The following is a 17,947-nucleotide window of genomic DNA, read 5'->3' on the forward strand; positions in this document are numbered from 1 at the left end:
GTTCATCACAAAAATTGGCCTTCCTTCCATTAACTCCATTTACATTTCCCACTGCCTTGAGAAAGCAGCCAACATAATTAAACACCCCTCCCACCCTCTTCCAAAGGGCAGAAGATACAAACGTTTGAAAACATGTCACAGAGATTTAAGAACAGTTTCTTCCTCACTGTTATCTGACTTATGAACAGTCCTCTCACATACTAGAGTTGGTCATTCTCTGCACCTTCACCGTAGCTGTAACACTGTATTTGGCATTCTGTTTGATCACCCTGACGGGCTGATGTAAGCTATGATTTGTCTGGCTAGCATGCAAACCAATACTTTTCACATGTTTCTTGGTACATGTGACAATAAATCAAATCAATCTGTTTTACTTTCATCACTGAGACTAGCTAGCACTGTCAGCTTTATTCAATGGAAACAAATTCCACCAGTTGCTGTGAGAAATTGAACTCATTCCCCAAGGCCTGGGCCTCTAGATTATTAGTCCAATGACATGACCATCACCACACCATCTCCCACTAAACGCTTAACTGACACTCCATCATTACTAACAAACAGTAGCTGTGCACAAACATCTGCAAGATGCACTGCAGCAGTTTGCCAAAGCTCCATCGTCAACACGTTCCAAATCCACACCCACTATAATCTCGGAGAACAAACAGTAACCTTTGCATAAGAACACACCACCCTGACTTCAGTCTGTCATAGGGTCAAAATCCTGGAACTACTTATGTAATGGTATGATGGGTGCACCAGTGCTATATTGACTGCAGTGATTCAAGAAAGCAGCTCACTACCACCATCACCTTCTCAAGGCCAATTAGGAATGGGAAAAATTGCCCACATCCCATGAATGCAGAAATAATTAAGATAAGTGAAAAGAGAGAGAATGAACAAGGCACAACCAGACTTCCTCACACAGGTTTGATTTGCTGCGCTATACTACAATTCCATACTTTAAAAGTCAATGGGGTACTGCAAAGGGCACCTTCTAAGTGATTAACTGAATTATTTCAAGCTAACAGACTACATCTGTGTGGCTAGCTGACTCGAATTGCACAGTCTACACAAAACAAGGAGTCCTGTGTATAATCTATGAAAGTGTCAGATCAGAATAGACATCAACATGTGACTGCACTTCAACAACTCAAAATGACCAAGTTCATTGCTGTGGTTAATCCTACCATAGTTAAAAGGTGGTGGAGATGTATGGGAAGGATAACAAGATCACTGTGATCTTTTGATATTTGTGCGATCACCTTCAGGAATTTCTTAGAATGTTTTCCCTGAAATAGGTTTGGATGTGTTAAATGTTCTTAATCGGTTGGTAGTACAATGGAGAAGCATGATGCTCAGTCGCTTCATGACTATTTGGGACAGCACCTAGTCCCTGCCTGTTCATTCTATCCATCCTCAGATGCAAGCCTAGCTAGTAAAGATAAGCAAACCTGACCAAGCAAAATGTTATATTTGAATCTACTCCATTCATCACAATTTCCACACAAGAGAGGTTCTAGATTTAGGAGGGGATGGGGTGGAACTTCACTGCTGAAGACCGGACTAGCTCTTGCAAAATAAAGGATATTTATCCACAAGGTGAAATCCTACTGCAACAGTAGCAATGTCAGGCAGGAGTAATGTCATTCTGAGGTAGAATTGGGAGAATGGATGCAGGAGAGACCGGATGAGTGAAATTACATTGATTTTCCATTCTTTCTTTTGTAGACATTCCAGAGCACAGTGGATTTATTTTTAAGCTCTGATTGGTCAATTACTTCATTTTATTGTACATTTGCCTCCCAAAGTTATTCCCCACTCTCTTCCGGAGGTTAGCTGGAGCATTCTCCTTGCTTCCCATTTTGAACTAGCATTTCTTGCCCCTGTACACGCTTGCGCCATTTGATATGATGTGCAGCTGTCACAAAAGACTGAACACCGAACATTGCCACTGAAAGTAAGCAACAGCTCTAGCAAAATGAAGGAGTTTTTGTCAAATTCCACTGAAACAATAGCAATGTCACGCTAATGTTTGGGGTGTAATGGGGGAAATGGATGCAGGAAATACAGGATTTACGCACATATGATTATAAAAATGTGTAGTGATGTCCCATAACTCCAGTGATCAGATCAGCAGCAGGACACACATTGATTTTGTTATTCAGAGCCTAGGATAACTAATATTCCATCCTCATCATTACCCCAATTTAGCTAAGATAATTTGGCACAAACTGCAGTTTTAATCTGGGCTATTTTTAGGACATCTACTGCAACTTTTCATCAAGCGGTATATTTGCATAACAATAAATCATTCGTGGTTCATAATTTTAAATGTTATCCAGTGTTAATTAATGCCATTACTGGTCAAGCCAGATCCTAGACTGAAATCTGGCTTGTTGCGTTATATTTTTGTTTTGTTTTCATATGGTTTTTAACAAGTTCCTCTCTCATTGAAATATAAGCATGCAATGTTGCAGATTTGTCATTCATAATAAAACAAGTATACTAAGCAAAAGGAATAGAGTTAAAATAGAATAATCCAGACCATTTCCTTAGAGCACAAGATTTGAGATGACAGATTTTGAAGCTCCAAATACAGTGTCAATAATCCCAAAAACACTCCATTACAGATCCTAAAACACCTCTATATGATACCCATAAGCATCCCTTGTACATTATTCACACCAGAAAATTCCTATGTCCAACACTTCAATGGGTTTGACTCCAACCTGGAAAAGCTTAATGCTTCTTCCTGGAGCTATCACACATCTGAGCTTAAATATTGTCAGCTTCAAGTAACCTCTTCAGAGTTTTATCAAAACAGTTCCAGTCTGGAACCATCACTAACTCCTAACTCAAAGGTAATGTAGTGTTAGCAAATCTAACTACTTCTCCCTTTCCCGGGAGCAACCTTACACATAGAAACTTCTGCAGAACCGGCCAAAACAAAGTAAAACTGAAAAAAATCTCTCTATGCTATGGGTGTTTCCCCTAACCTTAAAAAGAACAAGTCCAGAAATTTCTCCCGAAGGTCTTGAGGCAATTTCCTACTAGGTTGTAAATCATCTGAAGGTAAATAAAAAATCAATGTCTGGAAACTCGTCCTCACAATCAGTTTTAAAAATATCATCATTGCTACAGAAACAATAAGTTAATTATTAACCCTTCAAAACACAGAAAAATCTGTTAGTACATCAAAATCCAAAAATCGATACTTAAGACGAAAGACATTAGGGACGTTTCTAAATGCCAGTTTAAATCACACAAGAAATTCAATCAGAGACACTTACCTGTGGACAAGCGGTAAAGGTAAGAAATGAAGGGCTGAGGTCATGTCTAACCCACAGTCGAGCATAATGGTGGTTGATTTGAACTTCAAGACATTGCATGGCAATGTCGGATGACCAGACAAGCAGTACTGAGGGAGAAAGTAAAACGATATGGATTTCATTGCTGATAGAGCATACAAACATGCATAAAGTGTTCCGCAACGTCCAATACCATTTGAGACTTTTCAGATTCTGAAGCCCTCCACGGCCGTATGTAGTAGACCTGGACAACATTCAGCATTGGGCGAACAGATAAGTGGCAATTAATTCCAGTGTCACACAAGTTTCAGACAATGACCACCCCCAACCAGAGAGAGTGTAACCATGTTTCCTCGACATCACCACGACTGAATCCCCCACTATCAACATCCAAAAAATAGCATGGCGTTTGTTTACCATTGGCCAGACACCGATTTGGAAGAACCATACCGTTATGATCGCAGTGAAAATGGACCGTCAGCATTCAACTTCCATAATTTGAATTTAATGCATGAAACTTTCATGAATTAAAAATGGTTTTAAAAAGGACACTGCTGACCTAAATTGGCTGCTGTGATCACCTGACAACCTCAAGGAATTTATGTGGAATACAAAAAACTGGCTGCATTGGAAATACCATTTTAATCAAAAGGCACTGAAATTCAATAAGATATCAAGAAATTTGTATCTCGTGTTTTACTCGCACTTGCACGATGATTATACCTACTCGGAGATGAAATGTTGCCCACAACTAGCCAATTTGGAATGAAACAATGACAAATACACCAAAATCTGTAAAGGAGTGGTATATCAACAGCAGCTTTTGAGCAAAGAGACAGAGAAAGAGCAATGTACACTAATAACGGCAAGTACACTGGAAGCTCTTCTCTCTCCTTCATTCAATCTCAGTCCCACAAACAGGCATTGATGAGAAAGAAACTCAGAAAATTGATGCACTGAGTATCCAAGCTCTGAAAAATGTGTCATTGATAAAGAAATAAGACAATGGTTAAACAGTTGGACTCTCACATTTTCATTCTCACAACCCACGGGACTCTTAAAAACTGTAACTGCATTTGCCTTTACTTTCCTGTCTGTACTACATACCTCTCTCTGCCCTCAACCTTTTTGCAAGCTCTGCATTTGTGTACCTTTATAATGTCATGCTTTCTTGTATTTTTATAATAAAACACTCTTTTGCACTCAGGAAAACCTTGGAATTTTCTCTTCTTCATTCTTAATCTAGTTAATTAAGTTTGATTGAAGTGTGGTTGTTATGTGCTTTAAAATAACAAAAATTGTTGCAACTGATCACTTGAATTAGATTAGATTAGATTCCCTACAGTGTGGAAGCAGGCCCTTCAGCCCAACAAGTCCACACCGCCCCTTGAAGCGTCCCACCCAGACCCATCCCCCTATAACCCACACACCCCTGAACACTACGGGCAATTTAGCATGGCCAATCCACCTAACCTGCACATCTTTGGATTGTGGGAGGAAACCGGAGCACCCGGAGGAAACCCACGCAGACAGTCACCCAAGGTGGGAATCGAACCCAGGTCCTTGGGGCTGAGAGGCTGCAGTGCTAACCTCTGAGCCACCATGCCGCCCTAAAATAGAAAATAAAGAGTGGAGTTATGACCTCTCCTCACCTAGTTATAACAATATTAATACTGTGGCTACAATGGCACATCAGAATCTGGGAATTCAGTGTTAAAGAACTCACTCCCTGACTTCCCAAAGGGTGTCTAACTACTTGGCTCAAATCAGGAATGTAATGGAATACATTATTCTTGCCCAGAAGGTGGTTTCAACAATGCCATCCAAAACAAAGTAGCCCACTCAACTGGCATCCCATCTGCCATCTTCAACATTTATTGCTGTTTCTCTTAGGCAATTCCTCAGTATCCAAAGATAGTAAGAACTGCAGGTGCTGGAGTCAGAGACAACAAAGTGTGGAGCTGAAGGAACAGGTAAGTTCAGAAAATCCCTGAAGAAGGGTCCCGACCCAAAATGTCAACTTTCCTGCTCCTCTGATGCAGCCTGGCCTGCTGTGTTCCTCCAGCTCCACACTGTTATCCCTCAGTATCCAAGGTGATTTCCTTCTATTCTGGTTCAATTGGTTTTAGGTTGGCTGATAAACCCAATGCATGATCTGCAGTCCTGATGGTTTGGCCAAATGACACATTTGGGAATTTATGTACCGTCTCCACCTGACAAAGTTTCTCGATGTGTTTTGTGCCTTTCTACTAAAAACCTTCTCCATTTTGGTGTGTTACCAGCCAGGCTCCCATTAGTCAGCAGGGATCTTTTCAGTACTGTTTTGAAGACACCCATAACCCTTAAAAAAAAAAATCACTAGCTCTACCATCAACATACAGTGGCAACTGTGCATAGCATCAACAAGATGCACTGTCACAACTTGACAAGGCTCCTGCAACAGAACCTTCTAAACCTGCAATCACTCCCAATGGACAAGGGAAGCAGACACATGGGAGTATGACCGGCTTGCAAGTTCCCCTCCAAGCCACACACATATTTGATTTGGAACCGTACTATCATTCTTTCACACTCACTGAGTCAAAATCAGGGAACTCCTTTCTTAACAGCGCTGTGGGTGTGCCTACACCAGATTGACTGCAGTAGTTCAGGAAGGTGACTCACCACCAGAGTCAGAAGGGCAATTAGAAGATGAGCAACAAAGGCTGCCCTTCTCATGGACACTCACATTCAAAGAAAGAATTAACAAAGCAGAAAGAAAATATTTGGCTCCTTTTAAAATGACAATACTGCCCACTATCCCTACGTGAATTAAGTCAAAACCAAACAAACTGCGGATGGTGGAAATCAGGAAAAAAAAACAAAGTCGCTGGAAAAGCCCAGCAGGTCTGGCAGCATCTATGAAGGAAAAAAAGAGAGTTAAGATTTCGGTTCCGGGTTCTGAGGAAAGGTCACCGGACCCGAAACATTAGCTCTGTTTTTCCCTTCACAGATGCTGCCAAACCTGCTGGGCTTTTCCAGCAAATTTGTTTTTGTTCCATGTATAAAGTCTCCTGTTTAACAGCAACTTGCATGTCACACAGATTTTATGAAAGAGTTTCCAGCAGGCAGGAGGTCTCATCCCAACAGCTGCCTCATTAAAAGGCTTAAATTTCCAAGTTATTAAAGCTTCTTTTTTTCAGTTGCCATGCAGGTCAGTTGCTGCAGTGACTGACAGCCACCACCACACAATCTATGCTTTATGTAAACAATTTTAGAGGGGTGGGTTGCAAAAATGAATGCCAAGTTAAAGCAGAAAATATTAGAAGGGCTTGGTGTGCTGGATCGTGTCCTAGGCAGCAAAATACATAACCACAGTGTGGGGCAAGGGTGCCCTGGTCAACCTTTAACCCTTGGCCAACATCACTACAACTGTGTCCAATTTTGGGCCCCACACCTCAGGAAGGTCATACTAGCGCTGGAGGGTGTCCAGCGGAGATTCACATGGATGATCCCTGGAATGGTAGCTTTAACGTATGATGAACGGCTAAGGATCCTGGGATTGTTCTCATTAGAGTTTAGAAGGTTGACCGGAGATCTAACAGAAACTTACAAGATAATGTATGGTTTAGAAGGGTTGGACACTAGGAAGCTGTTTCCGTTAGGCAGGGAGACTAGGACCTGTGGGCACAGCCTTAAAATTAGAGGGGGTAAATTTAAAACTGAAATGAGATGACATTTCTTCAGCCAGAGAGCGGTGGGCTTATGGAATTCATTTTCGCAGAGTGCAGTGGAGGCCGGGACGTTGGATGCCTTCAAGGCAGAGATTGACAAATTCTTGATCTCAGAAGGAATTAAGGGCTACGGGGAGAGTGTAGAGAAGTGGTGTTGAAATGCCCATCAGCCATGATATAAATAGCGGAGTGGCCTTGATGGGCCGAATGGTCTTACTTCCACTCCTGTGTCTTATGGTCTGATGGTATGGTCTAACTCCAATGATTGCACTGAATTCTGGAACAGTATCATCCTATGTTCTTATCTGATCATTAGCACAATCCTGATGGTGGGATTTTGATGTCTATAAATTAGCCACTGCCTCTCTTACAATACAACCAGTGACTGCACTTCAAAACTCTTGCATTGGGTGCAAAGCATTATGAGAGGTTCTGATGTTGTGAAGGGTGCTACATAAATCCACATCTTTCTTAACAGCACAGTCGAAATACAAGCTAATAAGAAATAGCTGGATACAAAGTTTGTGTGGGGCGGATGGTGAGAGGGAAGACATTTTATGGACCATGGATAGTTTCAGAGGTACATTTCTCATCCCTTTTGGTGAGAATAGATAAAAATACTCAGGGAGGGAGAAAGGGCGAAGCAATTAAACGTAACCCTCCAAGCAGACAGTCCAGAGCATCCAAGTGCTCCCAGGAACCAGAGCAGACGGTCTCCAACGCCAGCAGATTATTCCAGACATTGACTGAAGCACAGAAACGTAAATAATGTAAGTGGAACACAGACATGAAACTGCTTATATCATTTACATTGAAATGAAATGAAGCTGCAGACCCTTTTGATTTCTCTTGGTCTGATTTGACTCAACCTGCGTTCGCCATGAATACACAATAAGCACACCTCCTACTGTATGTGAGATGGGTTGAAATACATAAAAAAAATCCTCACCAGCTTCATCGTCCCTTTCAAGCAGCACAAACCGTTTCCATGGACAACCTACCCTCCCCAACCCCTCACACTCTTTCACCTTCTCTCCTCACGCGCCAGAAGATGAAATGTCAGAGTTCGAGGAGAGGAAGGCGCAACCGTCGACGTCGTCGTCGTCGTCGTATGTGGGGAACGCGCGTGCGCGACCCATGAGCCCCGATCGCAGGGAAGGCTGGGAACTGTAGTCCGAGCGCCGACCACGCCTCTCGCGTTACGGGGCCGGAAAGCTGAAGTTTCGGGTCGAGATCCTCATACAGAAAGGTTATTCTGAAGAAGTGTCGCGACCCGAAACGTCAGCCTTCCGGCTCCTCTGATGCTGCCTGGCCTGCTGTGTTCATCCAGCTCTACAACCTGTTATCTCAGATTCTCCAGCACCGGCAGGTCCTACTATCCCGTTTTGATGGGGGTTTAGTGTAGGGAGACTACATGTCCCGGCGTTCTGCGCGAGCGCACCTGCGCACCCCTGAGCAAGAGGCGGAGGGCGGGGATGAGGGAGGGACGGACGGACGGAGAGCTGGCCGCCCCCCGCCTCTTGTCGCTGTGGGAGCTTGATGTTGTTAATCATGGCGGGTCTGAGGCAGACAAAGGCGTTGAGACCTACTCCTAAAGTGCAGATTTAAGAAAGTTTCTCGCGTGGTGTTTTTCTCTTTTTTTGAAAGAAGGAAAATTTAAAAATATAAATGAAACAGCTAGCTCCTTACTGGGTAAGAGAATGCACCCTGATTATGTTTAAATGGATGAGATTATTTCCAAGAATCGCAGAGGAAGCTGATAAGGTGGTAAGTGTTTTATTTATGCTTGACGGAGGCTGTTTATTTTTAATTTGTGGGTAGTAATTGGTAAGTCTGAGCTGTTTGTGTCAGGCTAATGTACATAATGTTTTGTTTCATCTAAATACTATTTAGTGTGTATGTGCTCATTGTGCAGAGAATCAACTCAGCTAGTTATCAGAACTGTCAAATTTCAAGGAAAATGCTGAGATTTATAAGAAGAAAGGCAACACGTAGTTACCACAATCAAATGTGGTTTTGTTTTCCAGAGTGCACTGCACCAAAATACTGAATGTCGTTGAAAATAATGTTCCTTAAATTGTGAGATATGATATTTGGCATTAGGTCTCAATGGTGTTTTGAATTTAGGAAGGATTCTCCTTCGGAGGTTACGCAGGCAAGTTTCGAATGGGTTATTTTGTTCTACACAGTCTCACTGTTGTGACTACTTACGGGCAAGTTTCCATATGGAGGCAAAACACATGGAGCTGTGTGACTGAGTCATTCCAGTCTTCTGTGCTGGAAGGATGCTATCAATTCATGTTATTGTGTTTAGGGCCAGGTAAACACTTTAGCGATCACAGGTGGCCTAATATTCTTTAACTGTGACTTGAGTTTCTGCATTGTATGTTTTGAATTGGAGTTTTACTGTCTTATTTGTGCTACAGTATGAGCCATTGCTCCTGGATATCTTGTTAGATGAAGGCTATGCTTGTTATTGTTGTTTCATGTAAATTTAAAGCTGAGTATGGGGATATTTGTTAAAGCACAGATTTTAATGGATTAGGTTTCCAATAAATGGTATATTGTAACACAACTAGATATTTTCAAATGTGCTGGAAAACACACTGGGATTACATTTTATGCGTGTTCTGTCATTTTTTAACGTATATCAGGGACTTGTGCAAAGACAATAGCTGAATACAGTGGAGTTCTTAAATCGTGAGGCAGCTGTACAAACTTGACTGTGAATGGAGTAGCAGTGGTAGTCACATGTGGCCTTGTTAGAATGTCTGAAAGTACTTGAGTGAATGAGTGACAGATTTGGATCTGCCTCACTTAAAAGTGAACTTTTCAGCAGGCTGCATTAGTTTTTTTTTGTTTTGACTCAGCATGGTTCCTCTTATGATACACTACAACTCTGAGTTCACAGCTCAGGCATGGAATTTTGTGGATAGAAAAGCATTGGGGGGAAGAAAACTCTTGTACTGGTACAGAATTGCCTGATGCTGATTTAAGCAGAAGTATCTTGTCTCAATGCAAAACATGTAAAAAGCATTTGAGATTATTTTTCTCTTGTTGGCAGCAATCAGAACATAAATACAGCTAGTGATGAGCAAAGACCATTGAATTCATTTTTGAACTCACCCAACAGATGGCTAACTGCATCTTCAACTCCACAATATCTTCAGCTCCAATCTTGTGGGCTTGATAAATTTGGGGATTTATTACCATTTTTGTGTGGAGAATCTTTGGCTAAGGCCTTTGTTATTTGGCTGAGACTTTATACTGGGGTCCATCTGCCTCTTGTGCTATTTTGAAGGACAGTAAAATTATCTCCAGTGTCATGGCCAATGTTGTATCACTCACCATTACAAAAACCCAAAATCTATCTTTCTTTGTGGGTGAGCTTGCTGTGTACAAATTGGCTGTAGACCATACATTTGCAATGTCTTAGAGTCATGCAGCATACAGATGGGCCCTTGACTCACCATGTCTACACCAGACTATACTGATCCCATTTCCCATGCTTAGTCAATAGCCCGTTATGCCCTGGCATTTTAAGTGCTCATTCTGAGGTGCTGAAAACATTTGGTTGACATTAAATTCCTTTTGCTGTTTACTTGCCCAAATATGAACTTTTTGCAAACCCTAATTGCAGTTCTCAATAAGCATTTTTTTTAGGGAATCTAGCAAGCTGATAACTTCTACCTTTATCCCCACAGTGTAGTGTTTGTACAAAGATTCCTGTAACCAATTTTTACTTCCTTCACATAGCATTATGCCTCTTACAAATGCACAGTTTCCTTTTTTTGTCCAGTTTCTTATCCAGACCCACAATGTTCTCAGGATTTCCATGTATTGTAGTTCAACTAGTATCCTTTCAGTTGGGAATCTGTATGCTATTCTTTGGCAAAATGCAAAACTTGCATCACACAGTATCTCATTATTAAGATTTTTCTAAAATGCTTCACATAATATGCTTTTGAAATGTAATGACTGTTGTTTTAACTGCAAGCACAGTGGCTAGTTTATGCATAGCAAGACCACAAAGAGTTAGTGAGACTAATAATGTACTTGTATTGTTCATGGAGAGAGAAATTTTGGTTAGCTAGCTGGAGAATTCCTGATCTTTTAATCATAACATGGGGCCTTCTAGATTCCTGAGAGCTGTGTTGAGGTGGCAGAAATGATCAAAGATGGAAAGAAGGAAATCTTTCTTCAGATACAGCTGTAACCACTTTCAGTTTATCAATCCTTTATGTTTTTTATTGCTGTTGGCGGAATCCTGTGTTTAGCCTTTTTTATGAAGTTGTATGAACCAAATGTTAATTTATAATACAGTTGAGTGGATGTGTCTAGATATCTATCTATATCTTGAAATTTGCAAAGCGACAGACAGATTGTACCAGCAACAATATTGCATTTGCAACAAACAAGTTATTTTGATAATGACATCCAGCCTACAGTAATACCAAAGAAGTCTCTCAAATCCTCTGTATGTGATCAGTAAACCTTCTGTAAGGCCTGTCACCATGCACAGAGGGTTCTGAAAGAACATTTTGGAATTTACAATATTTCCTGCAGAAAAGAGATTCAAGCCAGCTGCAACTGATCTATCAAGCCATCTCTGCCATGAGTTTGTGTGTGCAAAGTGACTTTAGCTACAGATCAATGTTTGGGATGATCTGTGAATTACCCATTTCTCCTGAGTTTATGTCACTTGGCTAAAATACTTAAGATAAACTGTTGCAGAGTTTTGTTTTTCATCAAATCTGAAGGTTGTGTGTGAGACTTAGTTTTCAAGAAATGTAGTATATATATTTTCGTAAAGTGTTTAAGAATTAACTGGGTTAGTATTTCAGAACCATGATTGTAAACAGCGTCCGGAGTATTAATGGGAAATTTATTTACATGGTCAAGAATTATGACAGGGGAAAAAAAAATTGGAAGACATTGTCCTAAACACACAAGTAAATTAATCAAGGAATGACTTTACCCCAGCAAAATCCAAAGAATGGAAAGCTTTTGGGCAGTCCTAGGAAACTTGATGCAAGTCAGATGCAAGTATAGTTTTTCCTGGATCCCCTTGTTCAGATCAGTGAGGGAATAAGTTAGCTCAGGGAAAGAGTTTATTTTGTGAAAAATCCAGACCCACAGTATTTAGTTGGAACCCTGCAGGCTATTTAAAGAAAGCTTAAGCTCTTTAATTGTGTGAATATTCAAGAAAAATGCTTTACAGATCACAAGACTGGAACTGAGAAGAAGTTAAGTCAAACTTACAGGTTTTATGGGATGAGAAAATCTTTTGGTGTTTTGATTAACTGTATAGTGGTAGTGTTGGGGAATAGATGGGATTTTGTTTTGCCCTGTATTTTGAAGTATTTCAAACTGTTGTGTTAGCTTGGTTAGATCTATTCTAATTTGATTACAACTGTGTAATAAACTTGTTATATTGGTGAATCAAAATCTATAGCCTTCTGTGTTTGTTTCAGTGAAAGACTGCCATTTTAAAGTTGAAAAAAAATTATCTTTAAAGCCACATTTAGTTCTGTGATCTGACTTGCCCAATAGTAACATCAGCTGAGACTATCACACTAACATTTTTTTTCCGCTTTACACCCATACTGGATGTGAGTTTGCTCCCTGAGCTAGAAGGTTCGTTTTCAGACGTTTTGTCACCACTGTAGGTAACATCATCAGTGTCCCACTTTCTATTTATCTGTTTAGGTTTCCTTGGGTTGGTGATGTCATTTCCTGTTCTTTTTGCATCACCAACAAATGACATCACCAACCCAAGGAAACCTAAACAAATAAATAGAAAGTGGGACATAACACCAGCGCTTCACCGGAGGCTCACTGATGATTTAACCTACAGTGGTGACAAAACGTCTGAAAACGAACCTTCCAGCTCAGCAAGCAAACTCACATCCAGAACCTCAACCTGAGCTACAAATCTTCTCAAAACTCGCTTACACCCATACTCTTTTTCATTGCTAAGTAGTTGGAATTTGAGGTAATCTGATCTTAATTTGAAATTGTAAATTGGGACTTTTTATTTAAATCTGAATTTGTGGGAAAAATTACAACTAATAGAATCGGAATAGGATCCTGTTTACATTCAAATATCTGCACATCTTGGCTACACCAGTGTCAATACTGCACATGAGCCTCTTTCCATTCAACTTGTTCACACACTGTTAATTTCCTTGCTTGCATTTAAGGTATGAAAGTACTTCCTTAAAAAATGTTGAATAATGTGAATAAGGTTCATTATTATCCAGAGGTTGGAGTTTTCGACACCAGAAGGTTTAGTGGTGACCTGTTTTCTCTTTCAAAACAAAACACTAGTTGTCAGGTGTATTTGCCAGTTGACTTCCAGCATTCTGTCCAGTGGCTATCTTTCAGCTGTGAGCTTGGAAAATGAGTGCCTGAACATCATTTGCCTGTAGGGGCATCACCGCTGAGCCCATCCTGTTATCAGTGAGTTTTTAGCAGCTGTTTGGTAGCAATAAACAACTTGTCAAATATCATTTTGTCAGTTTATTTTTAATTGTGAACCTTTACCTAAAATGTCTCACCTGTTTGTAGATATAACCATCACAGCGCAAAAGAACCACAAGTTTTATGTAAAGTGATTTAAAACACTGTTAGCACAGTTGGATGCCTCGTAATTAAACTTATTCCTTTTGACACTCTTTCGTGGAGTTTTTGTTGGGTATGTGATGCTCATCTCTCAGCACCTACACACTGAAGAATCAACTGCTGGACCCGTCCTGTCCCAGTGACATTACTACTCATCTTTACTCTGTCCATCATAACTATACCAATAGAAAGTAAAGTTCAGAGGAGAAATATTTGAAGGTGAAGAGGGGATGCTACGTTAGTCATTTAATTTTCAAATGAAATCAGTATGCACATTGAAATCAATTAATTACCCACTTTTACTAAAGCTAGAAATGCTGGTCAGAGAAGTGGTTAACAGGGACTAGAGGCTTTGAATTATAGGGAGAGGCTGTTTAGATTGAGCTTTTTCCCTGGAGCATTGGAGGCTGAGAGGTGACCTAATAGAGGTTTATAAAATCATGAGGGGCATGGATAGGGTGAATAGCTGAGGCCTTTTTCCCAGGGTAAGGGAGTCCAAAACTAGAGGGCATAGATTTAAAAAGGACCTGGAGAGTAACTTTTTCATGCAGAGGGTGGTGTGTGCATGGAACAAGTTGCCAGGAAATGGTGGGAGCTGGTACAATTTCAAATTTAAAAGATACTTGGATGGCTACATGAATAGGAAGAGTTGAGAGGGATATTGGTCAAATGTTGGCAAATGGGACTAGGTCAGTTTGGGATATGTGGTCAGTATGGAAAAGTTGGACCGGAGAGTCTGTTTCTAAGCTCTGTGACTGTATTTCAGATCACTGACCTTGTGATAGAGCTCTGATTTTTCTGATAAAACACCATTGACCTGAAATGTAACCTCTGTTTCTCCCTCAAACGGCACTGTGTGAGTTGTTAGAAATTTCCAGCAATTTCTGTTCTTATTTCATATTTTCAGTATCCATTTTCATCATTCCTGTGTTAGTTGTTGTTCAGATATACGGGTGAAGGGTATTGCTTAAATAATTACCTATAGCAGTAATGGTGGTCTTGTGCCACAGCGATAGTATCCCTGCCTCTAGATCAGAAGGCCTCGTTTCAAGATCCACATGCTCCTGAGGTATGTAATAGCATCTCTGAACAGATCAGAATCCCAACAGTGTGGCAGCAGGCTATCGAGTCCACATTGATCCTTGAACAGCATCCTAACCATACCCACCCCCTTACCCAGTCCCTGTAACCCTGCATTTCCCATGATTAATCCACCAAGCCTGCATATTCCTGGACACTGCAAGCAATTTAGCATGGCCAATCCATTTAAGATTGGTTCGAAAAAGAAATCTGTGCACTATTGGGGCTTTTTTGGTGCAGTGCTAGGGTCTCTACCTCTCAAGCAGGGGGCCTTCACAAATGCTCCACCTGCTTTAGCAATGTGTAACAATGCACCTAAACAGGTCGATTTTAAAAAAGTACATCGAGCACTAATTCAGTGTGCCAGGATGTCTGGGTTCAAGTCCCAACTGCCACCGGGAGTGTACCGTAACGTGGCTGAACAGTTGATTCATAATATCTCCCTTGATCACTAATTAGGTCTTGTGACACACCTCTGAGCCCATTGGCTTTTGTTCAAGCTCCACCTGCCACCCCTCATTGAAATGTCAGAAATAATGGCTTTGCACAACATTGGGGCTCTTCTGGTGCAGTGGTAGTGTCCCTACCTCTAGTCCAGGAGATACAGGTACAGGTCACACCTGTATGTGATAACATCTTTTGAACAGGTTATTTAGTAAATATTGTACAGCAATAAAAGAGACACTGCTGAGATCCTAGGTATTAGTTGAAGGCAGATGTAATTCTGAAATTTCTGAGTAAGCTAGCAAAAATGTTTTTTCTCATTTCACATATCAACTGATGATGGAATTTGTCGCTTAGCTTCTGTTTTCTGCTCAGTGTGAAAGGCCAGTTTTCTATATCAAATGAATAGTAGTAGTAAACTGATTAGAGAAGGGGCATGAGAAATGTAAAATTGATTGACTATCTGAATAGCAGGAGAAAAGCCTTTTGGAAAGGTTAGAGGAATACATTGAAGGAAATGCTTCCCAATAGTTTTGGAGCTCCATGTGGAAAAATGACTAGGCAGAACAATCCAATAAATTACAATGGTACCAGTCGACCAGAAGAGAGTCGAATGAGGTGTATGAGCCAAACAACAACAATGCAGTACTTAGAGTGGCTGGCAGAATACATCATCATAGCCCAAAAGTCCTTGATATTTTGTTGCTTCTGAAGCGCCATAATGAGGGACGTATTGCAGTGCAGGTATTATTGTGCAGGAATAGATGGAGAGGGAGAGTCCACGTGGAAGCTGAAGTTAAAGAAGAAATGGTTTTAGCCAATTAGTAAAGGTTTTAAAGCATAGCACTATGCAGGTGACAATCCTTCGATCTGCTTCCTGATTTGTGCACTGAATGGAGAAAGGTCTGCACAGAACAAATAGACCAAAAAAAAATCATAGGTACAGGAAGAAAAACAGAAAAGGGTGGAAATACTCAGCAGTGCACATGGCATTTGTTGGAGAGAGAAACAAACTACATATTTAATGTTGATGATCTTATTCATCAGAAGCAGGAATAAGTGTCTAGGCCCGAAACGTCAGCCTTCCTGTTCCTCTAATGCTGCTTGTCCTGCTGTGTTCATCCAGCTCCACACCTTGTTATCTCAGATTCTCCAGCATCTGCAGTTCCTACTATCCCAGGAATAAATGTCGTCTGCAGAGAATAACAGCAGCAAAAAGGTAATTCAAAAGATTGTATAAATTAAGGGAAACCAAGTGGGAGAAATCATTTTCTAGGCATACTTAGACCTAGTAGCACTGACAGAGCTTGTAATCTGGACAAAAAAAGTCAACACATTGTTAATTAATGTGGTTAGAAGCATTAAATAAAACAAAGAAGCTGGTATGGCACTATAAGCTTGTCAAATAGGAAATACATCCGAAGAGAGGGATGATGCAGGACATGGACAGATTCAGTGAGATTGAAGTTGAAAGATACTCTTTTTTTATGAGAGGAGCTTGTTATAAAGTAACAGGCCCGGGTAGGAGATATAAATATCCTGAGGAAGATACAGAGGTCCTGAAGATTACATTTCAGTGTTCTCAGAGATAATGGGAATTGCACATGCTGGAGAATCCAAGATAACAAAGTGTGAAGCTGGATGAACACAGCAGGCCCAGCAGCATCTCAGGAGCACAAAAGCTGACATTTCGGGCCTAGACTTTAGCATGGAGTTGATTGGAAGGAGAGCCGAGCAGGGAAGACAGCGAGGAGCAACAGTGGCAGGAGTTTCTGGGGGTAATTCTGAAGGCATGGCAGAAATTCACCCCAAGGTAGAAGAAAAATTCTAATGGGAGGATGAGGCAACCGTGGCTGTCAAGGGAAGTCAAGGACAATTGTGTTGAAGATAATTGGAATGTTAGAAGTTTGGGAAACCTGTATTTTTCTTAAAGAAAAAGCAGAAATTACTAAATAAAATAGTTGGGAGAAGATAAATGACATTAAACCATCTGGTAACGTTAAAGAAGATTGCAAGAGTTTCTTTGGATGTATAAAAAGTAAGAGAGGCAAGAGTGGATATTGGACTGCTGGAAAATGAGGCTGGAGAAGATGGGTGCAGAGGAACTGAATAGACACTTTTCAGTTTTCACTGGAAGACACAAGCGGCATACCAGAATTTCAAGAGTTGGTGTCAGAGGTGAGTGTAGTGGACCATTACTAAGGAGAATGCGCTGAGGAAGCTGAAAGGTCTGAAATTGGATAAACCACCCTGACCAGCTGGACTATACGCCAGTGTTCTGAGGGAGATAGCTGAGGATGCATTGGTGGTGATCTTTCAGGAATCACTGGAGTCAGTTACGGTCCAAGAGGTCTGGGTAATGGCTAATGTCACAGCCCGTTTAAGATTGGCTGGAGGCAGAGGATGGGAAATGATAAATCTAACCTCAGTCATTGGTAAGATTTTGGAGTTCATTATTAAGGCTGAGATTACAAGATAATTGGAAGTGCATGGTAAAATCGGGCAGAGTCGGCATGCCTTCGTCAAGGGGAGACATTCAATTCGATTCAGTTCCCTACACACTGGAAACAGGCCCTTCGGCCCAACAAGTCCACACCGTCCCTTGGAGCATCCCACCCAGACTCGTCCCCCTATAACCCACACACCCCTGAACCATACCTGTTAGAATTCTTCGAGGAGGTAATGAGCAAGTTAGACAAAGGAGAGCCAGTGGACGTAATTGTTTGTACAGCCTTGGAGTGAAGGGTTGACCCTTTGGAACTAATGAGTTTCTTCAGG

General features: G+C 41.0%; 2 protein-coding genes across 11 annotated transcripts in view; one reads left to right on the forward strand and one right to left on the reverse strand.

The window, feature by feature from the left end:
* ints9 (integrator complex subunit 9) overlaps positions 1 to 8,422 on the reverse strand; it is a 30,050-nt gene extending 21,628 nt beyond the window's left edge. For 2 of the 5 annotated variants that reach the window (XR_007248136.2, XM_048536655.2), the window contains exons 1-2: positions 7,971 to 8,421; positions 3,291 to 3,418 (exon numbers count right to left, since the gene is read on the reverse strand). Coding sequence is in view for 3 of the 5 variants with exons in the window: in XM_048536655.2 (XP_048392612.1) it covers positions 3,291 to 3,418; positions 7,971 to 7,979 (137 nt within the window). In the remaining 2 variants the exon portion in view is untranslated. Of the gene's footprint in view, positions 1 to 3,290; positions 3,419 to 7,970 lie in introns of all 5 variants that reach the window. The other 3 variants (XR_007248137.2, XM_048536654.2, XM_048536653.2) reach the window with 3 other exon arrangements.
* Positions 8,423 to 8,521: 99 nt separating this feature from the next.
* LOC125454910 (homeobox-containing protein 1-like) overlaps positions 8,522 to 17,947 on the forward strand; it is a 30,875-nt gene continuing 21,449 nt past the window's right edge. For all 6 annotated transcript variants that reach the window (XM_048536209.2, XM_048536211.2, XM_048536214.2 and 3 more), the window contains exon 1: positions 8,522 to 8,788. The gene's annotated coding sequence lies outside the window, so the exon portion shown is untranslated. The remainder of the gene's footprint in view (positions 8,789 to 17,947) is intronic.

This window comes from Stegostoma tigrinum, chromosome 9 (assembly GCF_030684315.1).
Source record: "Stegostoma tigrinum isolate sSteTig4 chromosome 9, sSteTig4.hap1, whole genome shotgun sequence".
Lineage (NCBI taxonomy): Eukaryota > Metazoa > Chordata > Chondrichthyes > Orectolobiformes > Stegostomatidae > Stegostoma > Stegostoma tigrinum.